The sequence below is a fragment of the Colossoma macropomum genome, unplaced genomic scaffold (assembly GCF_904425465.1).
Source record: "Colossoma macropomum unplaced genomic scaffold, Colossoma_macropomum, whole genome shotgun sequence".
NCBI classification, from domain to species: Eukaryota; Metazoa; Chordata; class Actinopteri; order Characiformes; family Serrasalmidae; genus Colossoma; species Colossoma macropomum.
The window spans coordinates 13924484-13950637 of record NW_023494804.1 but is presented as its reverse complement, the minus strand read 5'-3'; the positions used below and the strand labels follow the sequence as shown (position 1 = coordinate 13950637).

The following is a 26154-nucleotide window of genomic DNA, read 5'->3' as shown; positions in this document are numbered from 1 at the left end:
CTGGCCTGAACTGAGCTTTGTGAAGACCTTTTCATGAGCTATATTTCATTTTTGATGCACTATTAAAATAGTAAACCGTAGCCATTTAGAATGATACATGGTCAGTTGCTGCAACTAAGCATTCTTCATGATGTCCCTGTAAAGATTTGAAGACTTTGTTTTAGATCACTCATATTTATATTAGGCGTGCACAATAAATCGTATTGGGTAACACTTCTGACCTCCACGCTGCAAACTGAGTTTGAGCCCCCACCCAGACGAGCACTGGTATGCTATACAAGTAAGAGTCCTTGGGTAAGACACCTAACACTACCTTAGCCTAACTTTGTAAAATGATCAACTTGTAAGACACACTGTTTAAGAGCGTCTGCCAAATGCCATAAATGTAAATGTCTCCTATTGAAAACGTGTCTTATTAAGCTCAAAATAGCAAACACAAGACAACGAAGGCCCTGTACAGTTACACAGCAACAGAAGAATGACAATGAATTACTCTTTCAAAACTAGATCAGTTGGTGTCTTCAGTCCCCAAACGTTTATTACATACTGTCAAAGGGAAAGGTGATGTAATACAGTAGTAACCATGCTCCTGTCCCAGCTTCTTTTATGTGTTGCACTCAATGAATTTGGAATGAGCGTCTATTTACAAACAACAGTGAAGTTCATAAAGTAAAACATGAAATATTGTGTTGGAATTGGGGTGGTATATTGCAAGGCATCACAGTAGCAACATGTAGCAGTATAATCACAATGGTATTCTGACTATATCGTGCAGCCCTACTGTATTTTCTCAAAGAAATTATATTTGTCTGTGGTGTGACCTTTCAACCTTGCTTCCTGAAACCAAGCAGATGTCTTTTATGAATAGAATCCATAGAAGTTACATCAGGAGTATTCCCTACCCGTGTGGTCTTTTTATTACTGCAATATGAATTCTACTGTACTGTGTGTTTTTTGATGTAGAACTTAAATGTTAAATAAATTAAATAAATAACTTAACATTTTAAACTTGGCCTCATACCATATGCTCAGAAGAAGATTAGTTTGCTGTGAGTGTAGATGATGTACCCAAAATACAAAAGAAAGAAATATACAGTACAGCCTAGCGGTGAGCAATATGATGATTTTTTTTTATTGTCATTGTGATACCTGTGTATGTTACAATATGCTTTTCTGAGCATATTGTGGTTATCATCAGTACTAAAAGAACACCTGTTAACTACATGATTCATTATAAAGTGACCATAATTAGGTCTGTTTAATTGGATTTTGTGCAGTGCAGTTTGAAAACCATTGAATGAAAAAGCATTCTAGTTGTATATTTTATTATTATTATTAATTTTATTATTATTATTATTATTATTATTATTATTATTATGGTGCAGCACTACAGGTCCATTTTTGTCTGTTCCAAATTAAATCTCAGAAAAACGAAATATTGTGATGCATATCATGTATAGTGGAAATGTCTTAAAGAATCGTGATGTGTTTTTGCCACATTGCCCCAGGACAGCCTGACAGTTATTGTGTGCTATCCAGTGTACAATACGTTTAGCATCACCCAGTGTGCATGTTGCTTGACGATGTACACAGCACTGCGCAAAAGTCAGACACCATCATTAATTTATTTAATTTCCAGTGAAAAAACACTTAAGGTTTTTATTTTATAACATCAGGAAAAAAAGGTGGAGAACATATTTCGCAGAAAATTACACAGAAGCTACAACTACAAGTTTTTCAAACAAATCTGCAGGGATATTTTTCCACACCTCCAAAGTTCAGTCTTAGAAGTTGTTTGCATTTTCTGCTTCTCACAATCCAAGTAATCCCAACACATTCAGTGATGTCGAGGTCTGGATTCTGCAGTGGCCAAACCATTTTACTGAGAACATCAGCAGATTCTTTGTTTGAAGGATGGATCTCAAAACTCTAACTCCCAGTCTAATTCCTGTCCTGGCTCCCTCAGCTTGTCCACTCCATGGTCCATGTGTTTATGGGGGGGCTTGCCATATTGAGGGCTATGTCTTAGTAATTAGTAGGGAGTGCAAGTGGACTGTAAAAATCCCCCAACAGTGAGCAGGCGTTGATGCAGACTTACCGATAACACCTCACCCAACTGCAGCGTGTTTAGCAGAATGGATGAAATGATAAATATTAATTTCATCTTGCAATTTAGCCAAATGTGTTATTTTTATGCACATTGGACATTTGTCTTATAGTCTTTTGACAAAATCATAGAAAAGCAATTATATTTCTCCCCGGCTTTAGGTAAGTTGTGTCGATGCAGGCATCAGTTTAAAAATGAAAGTCTGATATATTTTATTGTATGTTAATTGTTTTCTCTGTATGCTGGAGCTCTTTTATTCAATTGTAAGCTCTTATCTTTGCCTCTTGTAAATGCTGAAAGTGCTAACGCAGCAAATGATGACAATACGGCTAAACGTGCAAAGCACTTTTCGGTAGCCATGGCAACGGCAGCTTCCTCCTGCAGCGTGGCAAGGACGTCTCAAAGTTTGCCCATGTACTGAAACCCTCTCCTTCATTAGAAGTGCCCTCCACAGCTGAGAGTGCAACTTCATATGGAGTGACACTCCCTAATGGAGTGTTCGTGTTGAGTGACCGGTTTGGAAAAGGCGTAATTGATGCTGCCTCGATTCCTCTGTCCTACGTCCTCCAGCCTGTGACCCAGAAATCCAATGATTTCCAGTATCTATAAGGGCGTATTAGTTTTTTAAATTGAAAAGCGAGGATAGAGGAGACTTTCAGAGAGAGGAATTGCAAGTGCATCCTGTGTGAAAGTCTTTGTTTGTAGCACTTGTATGTCTGTGGTCCCATTACACACTGGGTGGCACTAAACGTATTAGACATTATTCATCAAAGATGCATACAAGTCTGATCGTAAAATAAGCACACACAGATTTTGCAGAGCTTTGTTATTCATCAGTTTCATCATTGGCAGGTATGTACGAGCAAACTCACGTCTGTGTAAATATGAGTGTAATAATTTAACAGCCTAAAAAATGCTTGGTGGTTAAATAATCAAGAATATGATGTTGAGTTGTAAATAGTGAAAGTTTGTATTGTACGTATTGAAATCGAGCATGACTGAACTGTGAGTATGTAAAGAGAGAGGTGTATCAGCCTCAAAATCAAGCTTATTATATATATATATATATATATATATATATATATATATATATATATATATATGATGACCTGCAACATCTACCTGGTCTAATCTAGACCTTTTTCAACAACCACCATAGACTGAACACACACCTCTTTATCATCACTGCCCACTTGCACTTTAAATTAAATTCTTTAATTATCTGAATGTAGCTAAAAGATCTCAGTCTTTCTGTAGTTTACAGTTGACAATGTTTTCACTAGCTCCTTCACCACTCACATGCTGCTTTGCTAAGTTTGTGTGTGTGTATGTGTGTGTGTGTGTGTGTTAGGAGTGGACAAAATGGTATTTTATCACTATCATGATACGTGATGTCACAGTTTGCTTTTCTGAGCATACTGTGGATATCATAAGTACCTAAGGAACTGACTAACTACATGTTTCAGTACAAAGTGAGCATAATTAGGCCTGTTTAATTGGATTTAGTGCAGTGCATTTAGCAAAATATCTAACAAATTGTAGTAATAGGTTTATTATTATTAATAAGATTTATATATGTGACACTATAGGTTCTAAGTGATCTGTTCCGATCTCTGAAAAACTACAAATTGCAATACATCTTGAAATATCGTGATATAATATTTTTACCCATTTCACCCAGCCCCTGTCTGGAGTATATTCTAAATGACATTTACTCACAATGTGTAAGTTGTAGAATGACAATCACTTGAACAACTAATATAATATTGCACATTAAACATAAGCATTTTTTGAATTGTGCCACAGTGGATGCTTTTAAACATTAACTTGGTCTGGTTGATAGAACTTTGTCTCCATCCTCCTTAGGGGGAGGAGATGTGTATATCTGTCTCTACAGATGTCCCCCGATAAACGAATGCAATCTGAATAGGGCTAATCATGTTTGGCCTCGAATCTTTACCTCGCATCCTCAGAGGAAGGAGCTAAGATGCAGGGAAAGTAAACAACAATGACCACGCACACACACACACACACACATCTTCTAAGCCGCTTCTCCTTCTGGGTCACGCAACTATGACCAATTAACCCTTTTTAAAATTAGCCATGAAATACATTGATGGTATATATTTTGATGGGAACATGTTTGATTTACAAACCCAGAAACAAACTGTATTTGTGTCTTCATAGGTAAGCAAGCAAGTCAGCGTTTATTAAAGTATTTTTATTGTGTTTACATGCTTCACATTTTTGGTATTTTAGCATGGCTGCCTTTGTGGAGAGGTGTGAACAGGTTTCACAGCAGGGGTTTCTTACCCATTCCCTTTCAACCCTCAGTGCTCACTAGCAGCTCAACACAGAGTCATAACATATGACATATGACATATACACATAGAGAGCCATGATAAAAGGCTTACGAAAATATAGTTTATCTGATTTTATTAACTACAAATATCTGATATTCGATTTACAGCCTGCGGGGAGAATGGTCACTAGGGGGCCTGCAGAAAGAGGCTGTTGCAGGAAAGTGTACTGTAATGACACAGAAATTCTCTGTTTTTCTGGATCTTTTTGCTTGATTAATTTGTTTGAAGGACCTTTAGGCCTGTGTCACACGTCTAAACTTAATTTGTCAAGTGGCGCCTTGGTGGCTTATTTATGGTAAGAGAGTCATTATGATGAATTGAAATTATTGAAAGATAGCGTGTTGTTTGCCACACTGCAGTGTTGAAAAAGGTTAAACTTCCAACACATTGTGCAGTTCTACTCCGAATATGCTATGAGTGGTTTTTGCTCCCATTGCAGGAAATTCAGCTAGCTGAGAAAATGCTGATCAGTCACGTGTCTAAATGTAAAAATTGCAGCCATTAACTAAATCACCATTTTCCACTGAAGGTTTTGAAGGTGAGCTATTTTGGAAGCTGCATCACAGAGAACTTCATCCTCTTTAGGATTAGGCTCTTTAGGACAGGCTGGCTTTCACTGTGGACGATGGCTGGAAATTGGACTCAGTGATCTTTTACTGTACATTTACTGCAGTTTCCCTTGAAAGCATGTGACCATGTACATCACAGTTAAATATACTATTTGAAATGGAAATGTTCTCATACGTTTTTGCCGAGGCACAGTCTAAATGTACACTCTTGTGTAGATGCCGACCACAAAAGCTTCTTGCATCATTGTATTTAATAATTATGAATAATTTGCTGTGGCTTTTATGTCTTCTGAGATTCAATCAGTCCCCTTTCAAATAAGCAACCCATTGCTTTCGAATGCACAGCAATTTCTGGAATCTAGGATGTGAGTCATCCACATCAATAGCTCTTTACAGATAAATAGAACTGGTCGCTGGCTCTAGCAGTATTTTAATGCGTTACCCCACCGAACAGTGACTGCATCGATTTTTGCTTTTAAAAAAGAATGCTATTGATTTTTGTATTTTAAAAGGAAGATTTCTATGGATTTAGGGTTTAGGTAGGCTTAAGAGGATGGTAAATATTTAGAGCATCTACATATCTCAACTATATAGAGATTATATGTATACCGATTTATTTTGAAGAAAAACATCTGTATGTATGGCAGATATACACCGATCAGGCATAACATTATGACCACCTCCTTGTTTCTACGCTCATTGTTCATTTTAACAGCTCCACTTACTATATAGGAGCACTTTGTAGTTCTACAATTACAGACTGTAGTCCATCTGTTTCTCTGCATATTTTGTTAGCCCCCTTTTACCCTCTTCAGTGGTCAGGACCCCCATGGACCCTCACAGAGCAGGTACTATTTGGGTGGTGGATCATTCTCAGCACTGCAGTAACACTGATGTGGTGGTGGTGTGTTAGTGTGTGTTGTGCTGGTACGAGTGGATCAGACACAGCAGTGCTGCTGGAGTAGTACCTGCTCTGTGAGGGTCCATGGGGGTCCTGACCCCTGAAGAACAGGGTAAAAGGGGGCTAACAAAGTATGCAGAGAAACAGATTCTACAGTCTGTAACTGTAGAACTACAAAGTGCACCTATATAGTAAGTGGAGCTGATAAAATGGACAATGAGCGTAGAAACAAAGAGGTGGTCATAATGTTATGCCTGATGGGTGTACTATGTAATTGAGTCCACAGTTAACTGTAAAAACTGTACAATTTTGGTTTATAGTGGACTGAAAAACTGACCTGATCAGCAAACTGTAAGCCTTGCACTGGACTGGAACCCCTCCAACCCCCCCAAAAGCTTTATCCAGCCCTGAAATTTTGGTCTGTGGTTGCATCCAGTTTGAGAATGTTCTGTCCAAATCTGACCCAAGTCTAGCAAAATTTTGTCCTCACTCTACCTAGGGGTGTCCAAAGTCTGGCCCCAGGGCTGAATGTGGTCTATAGACAGATTTTAATTGGCCTGTGGCCTCTGTTTTAGTTTAGTTTTTAGTGTGTAATAAGTGACCCGCCCACCATTACGTTGCATTTTTTCCTTTTGCCTGATGGTGGCAGCAGTAGTGTCACAAAATTACAGTATAATACACCGAATACAACAAAGTTAGCTAAAGTTTAAGAGCCTTTCTTTTGACTAGACCACCAGCTTAATTTACTGAGTGATGGTTAGTCAAGACTATAGCCATAAAGCACAAAATTAACACTGAGAACCTGTGATTTTGGTGAGATCGAAATTTGAATTTTTGTCGAAAGCCACAGCAAACCTGTGTGCCTCACATGTCAAAAGACTTGATTTTATTATCAATAGACATAAAACAACGTATGAATGCTGCAGTAAATATTCAGGGGAGGAGAGAACAGAGAAACTAAAGCAGCTGCATTTATGCTGTTTAATCTGCTCATTTAAGAAGGTGATTTCTGAAAGCTGTTGCTGCCTTTACTTGTTATGTAAAGAAGATTGTCTAACAAAACTGAAAATGTATTGATTTTAGTTTTGTAGGTCTCACAAATAGAGCTAACAAGTAAACACTTGAATAGAAATGTACTTAATGCATTAGGCATGTTTCACTGTTCCTGTTAAACAATTTAGTTGTTTCTTATAAGCACTTACCAATCCAAATTGCTCTGAGCAATCCAGCACTAAAATAAGACTTGTGCATCTTTTATACAGTGATAGGAAATGTGGTAGCACATAGAAATCTCTGATTCTGTGCGCTGATATTTGTGAATAATATTTTGGCCTTCAGGTATTTTGACATGATATGATCTGGCCCTCTTTGAAAAAAGTTTGGATACCCTTGCCCTACCTGGGCAAATTTTTTCCCATCACAAATCTTGAGTCCTGAACTGACCCTAGTACAGCAAATTTCTGTCTGAAACTGACCTGAACCAACCCATCATCACCCAAAGAGCTGAATAAAATGTAATGTTTCTAATGATAGCATCAGTTAAAGTACAATGCCGTCACAATGATAGCCGTCATTATAAAAATAAAATAAGATAATAAAATATTGAGCTGTCCAAAGTTTAGTTCAGATGTATTCATCTAGCAGTACTTTTGAACAACATCACAAACATTTTTAGTCTTGATAAACCTCCCATAATGCTCTATTCTCTTAAAGTGTGATGCTGATGTAGCAGCCTTTACCTGCTTAATACTAAAACTATTCACATAGAACTCATTACATATAACATGTAACATACAACATGTAAAATATTTTGCAAACCTAATATGTCCGTTTGGCCACACCAATCTACTTACCTGAATTGATTTATTGTATTATTTCCTGCACATCCATTTTCTCAACACGTGGGCCAAATTCTTTCAATGACATGAGTAAGTGACTCGAGCATGCCTGATTAAAAACTGTTTAAGGTAAAACACTTAGGAGTAATAAAGTAAGGAGTAAAACTAAAGCAGAGGGAAATACATGTAAATCTGTTAAAAGTGGGAGGTGGGCTGTGAGAAATCGATTGTGAAATTCGTACCAGACCCAAGCCTAGAATAATGTCTGAACCCAACCGAACCCAAATATGAGCAGTCGGGTCCCATAGAGTTCGGACAAATATTTCAGTGCATTTCAATCTGTAGAATTTCAAGCTTGCACAACTTTGAGTCCGGTGTGATTCTGTTGTCAGCGTTAATCAAAACACACCAGACACAAAGTCTCCAGTTACTCTACCGGATGTGTCAGTTGAGCTGTTGCATCAGGTATTGCTCTGTTACATAAGTGTATATGAAGGTGGGCATTCATTCTTGATGGTATTGTGTGCTCTATTGGCCATGAAGGGCACTGCAGCTCAGTATGTTGCTGCTGAATATGAGCTTAAATTGGAACTCCACTGATTTTTCAACATGGCAACATTGGTGTGATGAGAAATGGTGCACTGTAGAGAAACTTTGTGTCTCACATTTCTTCAGCAATGGCGATTGGAACCAGAGTTTGCAATTCGGAACCTTTTCATTTTATATCCTTGTAGTAGTTTTAAACCCTTCAGATGCTTTCTGAGCATTTCTCATCGAACCACTTCACATCTTAACCATTGAGTTATGCATGTGTTATTTTTTTATTTTCTCTTTGGTTGTTAATGCCTATTATCATACGGTATATGAATGTCTGACTACATCATCTCAGGACTGTACAAAATGATTTTGTCATTTCCCTTGAGTTTATGGAGGTAGTTTTGGTTTCAGACACTAGGTGGAGACACAGACCTGCTTTCTTTACGTAAATGATCTTTGTCAATTCATTACTCTTGTCCTGATGGAATGAATTCAAACTGAGCCATAAACCTCCCCTTGCCTATTTGTGCCTAAAGCTCAATGAAGTATAAACCAGCATCTCTTCTTCAAATTCCTTTCTGGCTGTGACGGGTCTTTTGAAGCAGGACGGTTGGAAGTAGCACAGCATTTGCCATCTTAGGTCAGTTCATTATGGCATGATTGTTGTCTGGATGTGGAATAAGCTCATAGACCACTAAATGTGTAAAAGTGTTGTCATTCTGTAGTTGGCTTCATGCCCATGTCAAGAATTTGGGTTTATACTGATTTTCTCCATGACAAAAATGATTGAATTTTTTTTATATGTATGTGTTTCATCTGAATGTCACTCGTTACTCTGAATTATAAGGTCATTAAACAGTCAACGTATAAATTTTGCTACACTGCCATGCACTGGATTGACATCATAAGACTGGCAACCCCGTCAAAGTAGCTCACCCAATCCAGCCAGCTTTGTGATGTGTGGTAGGTAAAAAAAAAAAAATTTATCCCCAATTTAGTCTTGCCCAGTTCCATTAGTTAGGTCCCTCCCAATCACTCGATACCAGTGCTAGGAGGGTGAATGCTTTCACATGCTGTGAATGGTATCATAAAATTTATTTATTTACTTCTTTACCTGAAGCTCGCATTTTGCAGGCTAAATGAACACACTGACATGTAGCATACTCCAGATGTACAGGTGTGTACGCATTTCAGATGAAGCTTTCAGAGGTGCGTACATTTTAGTAGAGAAAACTGTTTTGTTGACCTTTTTCAAGGTGGCCAAAAACAAAGTCTTGCCTGTTTTGAAGGCCCCTCAGTTGAGCTATATTTTTTCTTCAATAACATTGATGGAATATATTTTGATGGAAATTTTTGATTTAAAAAACACTGAAGCAAACTGGATTTTTGTCTTTGGAGGTGAGCAAGTCTACATTTATAAAAGTGCTTTTCATTATGTATAAATGCAATATTTTTGTTGTGGAGTTGCACTTGTGCTGTCCTTTTTATCTCGACCCTACCATATTTGTGGAGAGATGTGAATTGTTTTCACAGTGGGGGGACTCACTGCTTCCCTTTCCACCCTTCATTGCTCGCTAGCAGCTCAACACAGACGTTTCAAGCGCAGAAAGCTAACAGTGCCCTAGTTAATCTAATAACAGTTGCTGTGAAAAAATATTTGAACTCATTATATTAATTAAAAATAAGTTGATGTCCAATTCTGCTAGTTCAGTGACCATCATGGGGCCTCCAGAAATGGATTAACAACCAGTTCAGCAGGTTGCTAACTGGCTAACAGCCTCTTCCTCCACTAGTATTCAAGTTGGAATATTTGCAGAAGGATTCACTGTGTATACATAAAAAGTAAAGAGTATGGTACATCTTACAAACTTGAAATGCGTAAATTATCTTTACACTAGCAGAAATGACTGCAGTCAATAAGGATTGCTATGGAACAGTGTTTCTTGGCATGAATGGCACAATGTAAAATAGTTATTCGTTAGGTAGATAGTTGAATATGATTCGTTTAAAAAGAGTACAAAAACTATGAAACATATTTGAACACAAAAGAGGCTGAAATGATATCTCTAGTTCTTTTTATAAAAGTAGGTACTTAGCTGACTCCTAATGTATATGTCATAAAATTGCAGCACAAATCAGCTGAAATGATTTCAGTAAATTGGCCAAAAATAGGGCTGATTCCATTTCATCAAGGTACAACAGAAACGGACCCTCAAAAGTACAACGGTGGTTTTAAGGTCCAACTGTGTTACCAGCCCAGTTCAGTACCTTTTTTCTTAGTGGGGACTACTGATATTTGAGTGTGAATAGGATTCAAAATAAGAAAAGTTAGCACAGTTCTGAAGGTGTAGAATTCATGGAATTCTTGACCTTCAGCAAAACAATGAAATACTAAGTTGTTAAGACATCTAGCATTGCACATGTATTGAAATAATCTCCATTACACAACCCTGGAGCCAGCATTTGATGGCACACTACGTAGTTAATCATGTTTAACCCCTGGCATTGTCTGGCCTGGCTTTGTGGAGCGGCACTCTTTGCAAATATCACTGGGTGGATTTATTTTAATGCATCAAAGTCATCTAGGAAGGTCAAACATCAGCATATTCCCCTCTATACAGTAATATATACATTTTTAATTATCTTAACCTGGTAGCAGAGTGTATGCAACCTCCTGCATAGAGCTGTATATTGCTCTGCATTTAGATGGAACCTATTTCATGATGTCTTACCACAGGACTGTGTAGTTAGACTTTTGTTTGTTTAATTTCCAGTCAAAGCCTCTAAGTAACATGCAAACTGAGGCAGAGTGGATAGACTGAGGGAGCAGGAGCTGGAATTAAGAGCTACCCATATCAAGCAATACCTGTTTTTCTGTTCCTCTCTGCTATCTTATGAGTACACATGATATGTTGAGCACAACCCCATGTGCAAACGTTGCATGACAACATATGCAGTACTGTGCAAACGTCAGAATCCAGCAGTTATTATTGAATTTCCAAAGCAGCAGTTAAGTTGTTCAGTTTTCAAAAAAGAAGAAATGATATATTTAACAGAGGATTACATTGATGAAGCCTCAAAAACTAAATATAATATCAACAATTTCAGTATGTAGTGTATCCAGCTTTTGCTTTTATTACAGATTCTGTTCTTTTTCAGGCAACTTACTTTCAGTTTTTCAAAGAAATCAGCAGGGTTTTTATTCACACCTTCAAAGTTTGGTCTTAGAAGTTGGTTGCATTTTCTGCTTCTCATGATTGGAGTCTTCCCAAACACATTCAATGACGTTGAGATCTGGACTCTGAGGTTCATTATTTGATTTGCAGATTTCTTAATTTTATTGTCTATTTCTGTTTCTCAGCATTTCAGACCATTTGTACTGTTTTTATGATGACAGTTTTGGTGGTCTACTGGGTCTTGTATGATTATTAGATATTCTGTTTTTTCATGTTTTACCTTTGACCTTCCCCTTCTTGTATCTAATCTTTAAAAATAAAGAACTTGTACTTAAAGGCAGTTTTGACTTCAGATTACATAACCGAAGGGTGGTCTCTGACTTTTGCGCAGTGCTGCATACTGTGGGGCTGTTTATATATGTCGTAGTAAGACGTGTGAAGGTATGTTTAATGTGGACGTTACCATGAACATTAAAGTTGTGTTGATTTATGGTCTGTGGTAGCTGCACTTTCCAATGCAGAGTTTAAGTAACGTCACGGTGAATAAATCTGAATACTGCTTTGCATTTTGATAGAACATTTTCTATTTTTAACACTAGGGCTGTATTCCAGGTCTGTCACTCCTGAAGCAACTAATCAGGGTCTTAGGACGGCACTGATTAACGATACGAAGTGTGTTCAAGTGTGCTGGAACTAAGCTCTGCAAGAAGGAAGGATTTCTAGGAGGAGAGTTGGTCACTTCTCTGTTCTGACTTACTGTGAATGTCTTCAGTCTGTTAAGCTATAACTTCAACTACATAGGAAATGAAATATGCCTCCTCATTGTTTTGTTTGGCAGCTTCAACAGAGAGACATTAAACAATAATGTGTTTACTTCTACATTACTGTTATTTAATTAAGTAACATTAGCAGCTATGGCAGTCTGCTTTGCTCTCAGCTTTTAAACCTTTTAAAAAGTTGGAAGAAATAATGAAATTACTGGGAAATTTAATTTGGATTGTGAAAGAAATGGAAAAGAAGCTAGACAGCTTCGTAAAGTACTTCAGTTCTTAGAAGGAGAACTCATCAAAACAATTTTACAGTTTGCAGCTTTCATAGTAGCACTTAAGTCTTTTTGGACAGTTTCAGTAATTCATATACAGGCCAGAGTGGTTAAACATTAAACATGGAAAACAAATTCACTAGAAGGTCCAGGTGTGTTTGAGGAGATCAAAAGCCTTAGAGCGCTATAAAGTAGCTGGTCAAAACCTGTTCAAAGTGGTCAGAAAATTCTGCAGAAGGATTTCTGGGAAGGTGCCTAGTACACATGATGAAGGCACACCTGATGCCTAGTGGACACTGCACGACTTTCAAAGTCGCAGAATCACTTGCAACCTGTTGTTTGTTGATGATCGCAGACGAGGCTCACATAGTACACAGTCTTTCCACTGAAGAGTTTGGCGACAAACCTGGCCTGATGAGAAAATCCACCATTTTTCCACCAGATTCACCATTTTTTTTTAGAGATTTTTTTTACAATGTGGGTTGTCTCGCCAACACATCTTCAACAAAGCTGTGTTCCCCAGTGGTGTCCATGGCTGGTCCAAAACTGCATATTACTGTACTAAATAGCATGTCAAAATAGTTTATCACCAATACTAGTACATTTAGCAATAAAGTATGTGTAATACAAGTTGGAGAGACATACTGAGAGAAAGCTAACGACAAACAAAAGCTGACCTAGCAAGCATGACTGAGCTAGTAAGAACATTCATTCATCCAGTCAACTAGCCACACCAGCATTCCCTGGGTGCACATCAAAGTAAAGTGAATGAGCCTTACCTTTTTAAGCCTTTACCATGTAAAATCTGGGTAATGTTTTTAGTTAAATTCAGTCACAGCAAGGCTTTGCTCACGATGTTCTGCTCATCAGACAGTTCTCAAGTAGGTCTAATGAGTGATTACAAGCCATGTTTTATTATATTTCTGCCTTGTTTTTTGTTCCATCCAGACTTCCCTGGATGTTTAATATAACACTCAGTTTTAATATCATACATATATTTTGAATAATTTACACCATGTTCCCTGGGACTTAAACAGCTTCTGTCATAATGACAAGTTTGCTGAAATGTTCTCATCTCTGCTATAGCACTAGCTATCTTCTTTGGAACCTAACGATATCTGTTTAAATAGTGTTATACTTTCCCAGCTCAAACGCATGTTGTATTGATAAATAAATATTTTAATACAACATCTGCTAATAATGACATGAATTAGTAGCAGTTATTAGATTTAAGATATCAGGACATTCAGGATCTCTCGTAATCTTAAAATCTGGAGAGTTTATTAAAAAAAAAACTTGGTTAATTTGTAGTCGGGGGCTGCAGTGTTTGTTTGCGGTCCGGGTTGTAATGCTGTCCCACAGTGTCGGTTACCAATATTCTGTTGATGTTAAAATGCTGTGCTGCTGTGCAAATAAGCTTATCTGTTATGTCCATCTATTATGTTCAGTTTGTGGAACAAACTGGCTGACTGTTTATTTTATTCATTCTTGGGCATCTCTGTTTTCTGTTTGCTGTGGTTATTCGTTGTAGTTCAAAGAGGGTTGGACGGAACTGATAAATGAGATGCAGTGATGAAAGTTTCCCTCTCAGCCCTTCGGTACACAAGCGGAAGCCTTCGTCTGCTGCCGGGAGAGCCTGGTTTACTCAATAGCCAGCGTAATAAGCCCTTAGTGTTGTTGTTCCCCCTGATTCCCTCTAGCCCCCTCCTCTCCCTTTTACACACAGCCCACTCTCCTGCCCAAAGTCCCCTCCCTCCCCTTCCACACAGCTCACACTCACCCTAGCACTCCAGTTCTTGTGCCGGTAGTAGAGCTGTGGATTCATGCTGAAAGCGAGATGCTGACAAGAAGAAACAAGGAGTGCCAGACTGACTTCACGAGAGGCTACAGATAAGGCAGTGCTGGGCGCTTGCCCTGCCTCCTTTACAGCTACAGGACACTCCCAGTTTGGTGTTGCCGTGGAGTTTAGAGGTAGTCGCCGGCTTGTTCAGGCATCTTTGTCTTGGTGTTCTGTGGTGTTTTTGACCACCAAAAAGCCAAAGACATCTGGTCTCCCTGATGGCTCAACCAGGAGGTAACCAGGACACCCTGGCAGTCCCCGCCAAGCAGCTCCACCACGGGGACCATGTGGGACTGAACGAAGACTTGGTGCGGATACTGAGGGAGAACTTGCTTCAGCAGGAGCGTCCCAGGCGTCCGCGGGGAAGGAAGTCACCATCCTCCATGTCTCCGCGATTGTCCCCCACCACCCTGTCCCCACGCAACTCGCCCCGGCTACTGCGCCGCATGCTCCTCAACAATAACATCCACAAACAGCGGCGCTTCACTGTGGCCCACACTTGGTAAGGAATTCACGCCATTGGTTCTCTTGCCGTCCTAGATTCAGCCGTTTGTCCAGATGGAGCCCCGTTTGTGCTGCTGCTTTGCTGGCCCGTCTGTCTCCCTTTGCCTTAAGGCTGTTTTGACGTGATCATTTGTCAGTAAGCAGAGACCTTTCACATTCCACTGTATTGATTAAAGACTGAGATGTCTGTTACCGCTAAACATGTTAATCTAAATATGTGCAAACCAGTGCTTTGCTGCCACCTTTCATCTTCCCCATTTTGATCACCATAGTTACCACTATCATTCATCTCACAATAGGTGCTGTCTCACTCAGGGTGTGTGACAAAGTAGTGATTATTGATTCTTCCATGAGAGCACACATGATTGATTTCTAATTTGGAGCAAGTGCTCATTCTGTCACTTTTTTCTTGCGTTTGTGTTTTGGTTAACATGATGGGAAGGAAATAACTTGGATACCAGGCTACTGACTGCCTGCTTCAGCTTTGCTTTAATGTGTGGGGGGGCAGGGTAATGTAAATTTACAGCAGGATGTCTGTGATGTTTGTCATATGCAAAACTTTGGGTGCATCTGGTCAGATGACGTTTTTTTTTTTTATTAATTAAGTGAAAATAAGTTAACATATCCTCTACAGAGAAGACACTTCTTCACATTTTTAAAACACAATTGCTGTTTATTTGCTAAATCTTCCCCAGTGGCCAGTGCAAAAGTTATGGCATATTTTATGCTGTATGTTTTATTTTTTTGTGACATATTAAATCAAAATTGAAATTGTGCATTAAATTTGACACCATATTTATTTTTTTTACCCTGTAAAGGATGTGTTAACCTTTTTTTCACTTAAAAAATACACAAAACATGTCATTTGTCATTAAGTGAGAGTATTTTTTTTTTTTCGTATGACAGTAAATAACAGAAATGGGAACAGTTACTTTAATTTACACATTGCTGTCTTGCCAAAAAAGTTCCATACGGAATACAGTAAGCTGATCACAAGTAGAAAACATGGCCAAACATTTACTTTAATCATAATTTCATTTGCCCTAAGTCTGTCTACTGTGAATGCAACAACTTGGAAAATTACAGCCAACAGTCAGACTTTTTCTGTCATTTTACGGGTTCTAATGTTCGGAGTTCAGACAGTGCATATTGGCTTGATTTGGGCTACAGAGAATATAAGTAAAAGTTGAGGGTTAAGAAAAGCCTTTAAAACTAATTTTCCATGAGATATTTATATATATGGCAAGTCTTACAGTTTGTATATAGTCGTATGCAAAAGGTTGACAGCCTCTGGTAAAATTACATGTTCATTTTCTGAGTGACATAAAGTACATAACCTTGACAGAGAACAAACTTTTTATGCATAATCACTGCTTGTTTGCTGAATTTAACATATTGGAAAAAAAATAAAACATAAAACATGGCCTGTGCAAAGGTTTTAGTTTAAATTTTTTGCATTATGTTCCCAGTAGAGGAGGTTGTGTTACTTGATACAAAACATGTAATTTCACTGGGGATGTTCAAACTTCTTCATGGGACTGGAACCTGGAGTTATTTCTGTGGTTCATTTTATAGAAGGTAAAATCTGCATAATCGCTGTAGATGTAAGAGCACACAGTCCGCAAAAATGACAGACAGGATGGATTCAGATGAGACTGAACTAACGGTGATACTCTGGTAATAACTGCATTACTCTACCTCCCCTCGTAAAACTAATCCCATCCAAAACTGTTTAAGACACAACATCACTTCTTTTGTTATTGGGTTTGTTGGCTATATTTTCTCAACCTTATCAATTTCTAGACTCTGCTTGCAGAATGCTAGTTATCAAGCTAGTAGGTAAACAACTGTAGCATGTAAACATTTTCTGGTGAATATGTTAAATGTATAAATGCATTCAAAATTCACACGGTAATCCAGGGATGTGATGATATTCATATTGGTTTTTGTACTTCTAGTTCTACAAAACTACTTTGGAACTTAAAACGGATAGAGTTCTGTGCTCTGTGGAAACCTATGAAAGGAAAAAATAGAGAAAAACACTGGAATTCCCTCTGAGTATGGATGTTTTAAGTCATTGTAATCCAGTAGTGTCATTTTTGGCCATATCGTGTCATTGGAATACTATTAAATGGCGGCACCCAACAACCAAGGAAACTTAGAGACTCCCAAACAGGTTTCTGTCAGTTGCTCTGTGGACAAACATGAATATCATCAGGCTTGGCTACATACAGCGCATTATTGGTTGTGCATAAATTAGAGTTTGGCAAATTCAAGCATGCAGCTGACTTCTTTCTTTCTCTTACTTATTCTGATTTTTTTAATCAGTAAATTGTTGATATAGTTTGCACACTTTTATTGGTGTTATCCTGTAGATTGGTGGCACTGCAGTAGGAATAAGTATGTGGAGCCATACAGTGCATTCGCTGTGTATGTTTTGTTGTTTTCTCTGAAGACCTGCTGTTTTAATCAGTGCCGTCTCTGGAATCCCAGAATTACCTCCACAAGGACATTTGGCAATCTCAGCTGATGTCTGCCTGTTTTGTATTGTCGCTGTTGTAAGAAAACCTTTTATCTCAGTGCTGTTGCACATTTCTGGGTGAAATGTAGTATTAGAGAGGATATCTGAGCTAGTCGAGCATTTTTGTTCAGTGATGGGAGGAGGAAATGAAATGACATTATGTTATTGGTGAATGTCATTTTTTTCCAGTCCACAGATGCATGGTAAAGTAGCCAAAAATCAGAAGTTAATTTAGTGGCAGGCAAAAGTATGCATTTTGATGGAGAAACGAAAATTTGAAATGATATGGTATAATGAATCGTGCTTAATTTGTCCAAAGGCGTGAAGTAACGGTGTAAGAAAAAAATGATTTCAGGTTGAATTTAACATCTACTAATGTGACTTCACAGGTTGGCTTTTCATAATTTGTATTGGTTGAATATTGGTTGAATTGTCATGAAATATTCACACAAAAGGGCAGAATATGTTTTCAAGTGCTGTAAAAATAAAATAAAAAACGAGATTGACATCAGTGATATTCAAGTGAGGTCCCTTTATTTTTCTCTGCTTTGCCTCAGTCAGCCATGTGGTTTATCAGCTGTGGAAAACTCAGTAATGTGCTACCTGTGTTCACTCATTTATTTTACACTTGGCATAGCTGACCTTTTCATTATATCTGCTGTGTAATGAGGAGCTGATTCTAGACCTGTAATGAGCAACCTCACTGTAAATAAGGAGGCCTAAACTGGCTCATAACTCAAATTTGCTCTTAAGCAGATGGAGCGTGACTGGAGATGAGTGTTATGTTCCTTTTGTTAGCTTGTAGGAAGTTGTTGTTTGATATGTAGATGAAACCTCTGCAGCAAAAGTATCCTCAGCGGTGTGCTGTAAAAGAGAAGCATATGGAGGCTCTCGTTTAAAGGAGAAACAGAGCTGCAGTTTGCGCAGTGCAAAAGAATGAAAGAAAGACTTTGTTCTTTCTCAACGATACAGCTGTTTGTGCCTCATGCTGTTGAGCAGAAGATCACAGAATCAGTCATATTTTCCCTTTCACTTGCCGAGACCCTTTGAAACTGTAATGCTTCTTTTTCCCAACCTGGGCAAGATAGCGTTTGATGTTAAGCTCTGAAGATGGTACAGTGTGAAAGGGGCTTTTGAGGGTCTATTTCTCCTGGCTAAGAGGGGAAAAAATGTTCTATCACAGGTCTCCCAGTCACTATATATTAGAGGTCTGCATTCCCGACTTTTTAAGGTTCTGTTTCATCCGCTCCCCAGTGCACCTGTTTCACTCAAATGCACTTCACTAACCTTCATACTTGTCTCACTGAAATACACTTCAGTGCTTAGATGACAGCTGGCATCACTGATGAGCTCAAATTAGGCTTCTTACTTAACTCAGATTCACAGAGCGTATCTTACAGGTACAGAGTGTGGCTTTTGAGTATTTCAATATAAATCAGACGTTAACATCCTTTTTGAGTGATCAGACTTTTAGTGAATTACTAGATATTATGAAAAATAGTGTGTTGAATTTACTTGATTATAATGTGCACATCAGTTTCATATCAATATTTTCTTTTTACATTAACTCAGTTGATGTCAAAAGCAAGTATCTGCATGCCATACAGTAGCTTTCCGGTTTATTGGGTCACACCTACCTCGGGCCTACACTCATTGGTCACTACCAGGTTGGTGTCCCTGCTGAGAACCCCAGTATCTGGCCAGCATTGATCCTGTGGTGGTCCATTTCCATTGATGGAGGCTGCAAAGGGTGGCTGATAAATTGTGCAGCAACAGATGGGCTCCTGTCAGTAATTGCACACTGACACAGGGCACCTTCAGTACTCAGCAAAAGTCATAAACCACTTCGCATCTATTTGATTCCTAGTCAAAATGGCAATTAAGGATTTTGTATCAGGAAAAATACAGACAATATGACTAAAGAAAAACTAAATGTAATGTCAAATTTCTACTTTCAGGACACTTGCTTTCAGTTTGTGGTGTTCTTTGTCTCTGCTTTTCTCAGTAATAGTATTTGCCAGCTACACATCCTCTCAGACTCATGGAGTTGAGTTGTCTGCTCACAGTGGAAGAATGAACATGAAGGCATCTGTGAATTTTTTCAGATTTGAAGCAAGATTGGAGCTTGATTTTCTCCTCTCTCTTACAGATGAAAGCTTAAAGCACTGTTTATCTGATTATAACAGTTTTGGTGGTCTACCTGGTCTTGAATGGGTGTGAGGAGCCCCTTTTTATATGTTTTGTAATCATTTCTTGAACTACAATTTTGGAAAACTCCTGTTTTTTTTCTGTTTTCCTATACCTTTCCTCTTCCTTATGCAAGTGGATTATTTTATGTCCAATCAGAAAAAAGATTAACTTAATGGTACTTTATTTTCATTATAGCCATTTTCACTGGAAAATCAGTAAATAAAGGGTAGTCTCTGACTTTTATACAGTGCTGTATGTGAAAAGAGCACCAGATAAAATGACTAACAAATTTTCGTATAAGGTCAGTGTACCTGATGAACTGGCAACACTTTTGACTCAAGTAAATGTTTTGTAACATCGCCGGTATTAATGCACGAGCAACAGGTTGTAGAATTTAGTGCAAGTTGTGGATAAAGGTGGCTTGGCCTGTCTAAGTAAACAGCAGTAATGAGAAACAAACAGTGCTGCCAGCTGGTGGGAGAGGCTCGCTGCCACTGTTTGACAACTGCCCACTGATCTTATCTGTCCTGACCTGTCATAAAATCCTCTATCGCTGTCCTTGGCACTGCATTATCCAGCTTTACTGTGTTTCAATAATGCCTCTCTCCATTAAAACCTATTGAACAATGATTGTGATGATATTCGTGTGTGTGTATTGCTACAGTTAGGGCATATTTTGCGCATCAAACCTTAGAGAAACATATCTGTGCTTGGGTAAGCCATTTGGTTGGCTTAGCCTGGGTGACTCAGGCCTGGACTGAGACAGACTTGACACATGGTGTGTAGTCATCGCATGAGACAGCTGGTGCTTTCTGTGTTTGTGCCATCCAGCTTGTGAATTTGCGCTTCAAAACAACGCTTTAAAAAACTAATTCTATTTGTCACTAATCACTAACAAGCCAATTGTTATCATTACTAGTCTAACGAAGCTCTGATCATGTGTGGATCATTCTATTGAATTGGTTCAAAGTCAGAGTTAAAAACACATTTTGGACTTTAGACTAAAAGCTTTTTGTGTGAGTGATCCTATACCTTCTTTATTTTTTTTATTAAAATTAATGACGTAGCATTCCATTTTGTCACTACCAAAACACAGCGTGATTCAAAAAGATTATTTGATTTCAAAATGATTTGTTTCACTTGTAAATCATTACAGAACAATGCAGTAAATTGTAAATGGTTTAAGTGAGCATAAAGTTCATTATGTAATTTTACAAGTGCTCAATGTGAACCTCCTCCAGCTGTACAGACAACATCAATGCGATAGTCAAATTCATCCCATATTCGATTGAGCATGTTGGGTGTCACTGTACTCACGGCTCTTTCAATGTGATTTCGGAGATCATTCAGTGTTGTGGAACCAACGGCGAATGCTCTGAGCTGTTGGATGTTAACTGCCGATGAAAATCACGTTGCACAGTTGTGATGGATTTACTCTTATTGAAGTGGAGAACGCTAAACGCTTTCTGCTCAGGGGTCGCCATCTCCTCGCAGACTGAAAGGAGCCATCTTCCAGTGACAGACAGAAACTCTCTGACTCCCTTTTTCAATTGGTATGTGATTGTTTCCTAGCCGCCTCACGGTTGCAAAATTATGGTGCTTTGAAATCAGACAAATCTTTTTGAATCACCCTGTAGTAGAGCTGGGCGATATGGCCAAAAATGTTATCATGATAAACAAAATTCATATCGTTCGATATCGATACATATCGTGATAAATGTCGAATCATTATTTCTTTCAAGTTTGAAGGCTGATTTTTGCTCCTGGGTGGTTAATTGCTGTTTTAAACTATCCTTTATGGTCGGAAGACGACAAACACTCGGCAAACAGTGGAACATTTCACAAATCTGTCATGGGAGAGTAGAAGAAAGTGTCTGGTGAGCTGTTTTTACCAGCTGGAAAAGCATGGCTATTTTGTAATAGTCATAATTTAAGAAAGAAAACATTATTTTTAGCTGGTGACGAGCGCTCGGCTACCCCATTACAAATGACAGCGCAGTATTCAGACACCAGCCAGCGACGACTGGATTTCTCTATTCAATTGTAGTAGTTTAAGTGGTGAACCGCAAAATATCAACACCAGACAAACAGAGTCGTCCTTTTAGGTACGTTTAAACTGAAAGCGGTGCTTTTGAGTCTTGTTTGATCTACAGTATCATCAGTTCTCCGTGCTGTGTGAGTGACGGAGCGCTGCTTCAAGTTAACCACCTGCTAAAAACAGCTGGCCTGGTAAGACAGCGCTCTCCTGCTTTCCAATGCCTCACAGCTTCCTCAGTTTACTTTCGTTTAAATCAGGGCTGTAACTAACATGAACTCACTTCTTTCTTTCACTTTCGTTGCTTGGGAATGCACCAGTACTAACATATGACTGTTTGGTGCTGTAACAGCGCTTTAGTTGAGAGGAGCAGGCGCGATTTAACGCTGCTAAAGCTGGTTAGGATGTACGGAAAGAGGTGAGTTCACTGTAGGTCAGTATAGTTATGCCACTTATCTCGTCACTCACACTCGGTCACAGGAGAACAGATCGCCTGTCGCTCCACTCAAACAGGGAATGTATAACTTCGTGTTTCAGCCGTTGCTAAAGACTCATCTACTCGTGGCCCCCTCCCTCTCTAAATCATGTCGGAAAACTCGGAAGTGCGCCCTCTCCTGGCGACAGCAGAGTAGTGTCGCTTTCCTTGCAGTAGAAAATGCCACCAAGGCTTTCGCTGAACGTGGAGAATGGTGTATTATATTGAACATTTATCGAAAGGGTCGTATCGCTCTACTGAGGAAAAGTTATATCGCGATAATTATCGTTATCGTTTTATCGCCCAGCCCTACCCTGTAGTCATAAGACTACCAAAACTTTACCAAATGTCTCAGTAGTGACTGTTTTGGTAATGACAATTGTAGCGAATTTTGAGCAAAATTCAAAAACGCAAGCCAGTACATGAGTAGCAAACACAGGTCTGAACAGTTGCTGGCATGCATGCAACCGAAGCCATAAATTTACCAGTCTTTTATACAGCGCTTGTAAACGTCTTTGTTAGGTACAATTTCTTGAACGAACTATAAACTTACTCTAGCTATACGCGCATTTACACATATTTCATTTTTAAAAACTCTAGCTAGGCTGCTGTGTCTGATGCACTTGTGCTAGTGCAACACACTGTGATACCATGTTGATACCATGTTGGTGTCACTGATGTGCATATGATGTGCATATGATCAGTGGTGGTCCTATGATGGTCCTTTCCAGTGATGGATAGGTTAGAGCGTGCAGCAACAGATCAGTACAGTCAGTAACTGTAAACGAGGGGTCACTAACCCTTCTCAACCCTCCCACTCGAGTGGTTGGTGCTGCTGTAAACCTACAAAGTATACCTAGATAGCAGCTAATAAAATGGCCAGTGACGGTAGGCAGGGTTGAGAGAGTTACTTTAAAAATGTACAACCCCATTTCCAAAAAAGTTGGGACGCTGTGCAAAATGTAAATAAAAACAAAATGCAATGATGTGCAAATCATTTAAACCATGTATTTCATTGAAAATAGTGCAAAGACAACATATCAAATGTTGAAACTGAGAAAGTTTTTTTGATAAATATAAATATATGTCCATTTTGGGCAACAAAAGGCTGGTAAAGTTGTGTAAACTGGTGGTTGAATGGCAACAGGTCAGTAACATGATCTGGTATGAAAATGCATCCCAGAGAGGCTGAGTCTTTCAGAAGTAAAGATGAGGAGGGGTTCACCACTCTGTGAAAGACTGCACGATCAAATAGTGCAATAATTTGCAAGAATAATGTTTCTCAATATAAAATAGCAAATCTCTGTATGCAAGGGACAAGGCCAAAAACCAGTATTTGCTGGCGAAGATCTTTGGGCCCTCAGGTGGCACTGCATTAAAAACAGGCATGATTCTGTAGTGGAAATCACTACATGGGCTCAGAAACACTTCTGAAAAACAGTGTCTGTGAACACAGTTCGTCGCTTCATCCACAAATGCAAGTTAAAACTCTAAAAAGCAAAGATGAAAGCATATTAAAAACAGGATCCAGGAATACCTCCACCTTCTCTGGACCAGAGCTCATTTAAAATGGACCGAGGCGACGTGGAAAAGTGTTCTGTAGTCCAACAAATCAACATATAAAATTCTTTTTGGAAATGATGGACACTGTGTCCTCCGGGCTAAAGACCACTCAGCTTGTTATCAGTGCACAGTTCAAATGCCAGTATTCTTGATGGTATAGAGGTGCATTAGTGCACCTGGTATGGGTGACGTGCGCATCTGTGAAGCACCATTAATGCTGAACGGTATATGCATGTTTTGGCAACATATGCTGCCATCCAGACAACGTCTTTTTCAGGGAAGTATTTGCTTATTTCAGCAAGACAATGCCAAACCACATTTTGCATGTGTTACAACATCATTGCTCCATATTAAAAGAGTCTGGGTGCTAAATTGGCCTGCCTGCAGTCTAGACCTGTCACCCACTGAAAACATTTGGCACATTATGAAATGAAAAATATGACAAATGAGCCCCCAAACTGTTGAGCAGCTGAAATCCTATATCAAACTAGAATGGAAAACATTTCACTTTCAAAACTACAGCAGTGTCTCCTCAGTTCCCAAATGCTTACAGAGTGTTGTTGAAAGAAGAGGTGATGAAACACAGTAGTAAAAATGCCCCCGTCACAACTTTTTTGGAACGTGTTGTTGGCATCAAGTTCAAAATGTGCATATATTTTTCAAAAAAAACTATAAAATTTCTCAGTTTTAACATTTGATATGTTGTCTTGTACGATTTTCAATTAAATATAGGGTTTAAATGATTTGCACATCTTTGCATTTTGTTTTTATTTACATTTTGCACAGTGTCCCAACTTTTTAGGAAATGGAGTTGTATTTCAATACAGATTACTGATTACCTGTTAACAATTATAAGCTGTATCCTATTTCAAAGGATTCATTTTCATTACTTTGTCTTGCTTGTTTTTTTAAAGTCATATAATAAGTTAATGACAAATGAAGATCAGTTTCAGCACTTAACACACGGTAAACTGAAAAAAAGTCAGGGAAATACAGTTGTCTGTGGTTTATGTGTGCTATGTGTGTGTCCATTTAAAAAAAGCAGCTAAAGCTGCACTATTTTTTGTGTAATTGAAAGAAGTAGCAGTGACCTTTATTTCATATCCTATCGTGACACTGTTACATGTATTTCATACTACGCAATGTACATATACCCGACTCTGAGTGTAGGCACAAGGTAGGGGCACCTAATACACTGGTAATGTAGTGCATTTTGCCATAGCTCATAGCTGCTGGCAAATGTTGGTTATGGGTGGAATTGCTGTCGTCCGTTTCTGAGTTCTAATAACAGCTTGTTCGAATGCATGTTTTCGCTGCCCCCCTGAAGTCGCCAGTAAATCATGTTGACAGGTCTTTCTGAATTGCTTGATGCTCTCTGTAGCCTAGTTACTGGGACACAGAATGACTTTCCCTCTGCTGTTGCAAGTGATAAGAGAGGATAGAGAGAACAAAATAATTGTGGTGGATTTTAAAATTAACATATGTATTATATTGTATTTTGCAGATGTGGTGGAAATAAATATTACTAACACATATTATATCACAATAAATTATTATTAACACATTATATCACAATACTTTAAGACATTTTCAGTATACGCAGTATGCATCATGATTGAAATTTAATATTTTTGGAACAGACAAAATACAATCTGTTTTTCTACATATAAAAGCTATAATAATAATAATAATAATAATAATAATAATAATAAACCTACAACTACAGTGCTCTTCAGTGTTTTACAAACAGTACTGCACTATATGTAATTAAACAGACCTTATTATGCTCACTTTGCAATATAATACGTAGTTAGTGTGGTACTGACAGTATCCACGATATGCTTAGAAAGGCGTATTGTGACATAATGTATCATGATAGTGATAAAATATCATGATGTTGCCCACCCCTACTTGGAATACTGTTTTTAAGAATTTGGTGAATTGAAATGTTTTATCTCACAATACCAAAAATTTTAAGATTGTGACATAAGAAGCTTAACAAGACATTAGGGTATCATTTTACACAAATTAATACATTGTGGCCACAAATCTCTATTATGAGGCCACAAATTACTACAACCCCATTTCCAAAAAAAGTTAGGGCGCTGTGCAGAATTGCAATGATATGCAAATCATATAAACCGTATTTTTAAAGGAAAATACTAGAAAGACAAAATATCAAGGCCACAATTTACTATGTTGAGGCAATAAATTACTATACTGAAACCACAAATCACTATATTGAGGTTACAAATTAGTATTTTGAGGCCACAAGCAAAAATGTTTATTCGTATTTGTATATTTATTTGTTTTAGCCTTTATAGCCTTTATAGAAAAGGTGTTTAGGTAAAGCTTGCATGCTTGCAGTTCTGATCTAAGCAGCTGTTATTTTTATTTTTATTTTGCAGCATAATGAATGGTGCTTCTGTAATTTTGTATTTTGCTATTTGCTTAAAATAGAGGTTCACACCAGTCAGGTGCACAAAATTTTAA

General features: G+C 38.3%; 1 protein-coding gene across 4 annotated transcripts in view; it reads left to right on the top strand.

Annotated features, from left to right (window-relative positions):
• Nucleotides 1-26154, top strand: part of LOC118824256 (cAMP-specific 3',5'-cyclic phosphodiesterase 4D-like) — a 268709-nt gene that overhangs the window by 99494 nt on the left and 143061 nt on the right. The window contains exon 1 of one of the 4 annotated variants that reach the window (XM_036594262.1): nucleotides 14310-14875. The exons of the other annotated variants lie outside the window; for them this stretch is intronic. Coding sequence (XP_036450155.1) covers nucleotides 14592-14875 — 284 coding nt within the window. The 5' untranslated portion in view covers nucleotides 14310-14591. Of the gene's footprint in view, nucleotides 1-14309; nucleotides 14876-26154 lie in introns of those variants that run through there. 4 annotated transcript variants of the gene reach the window in all.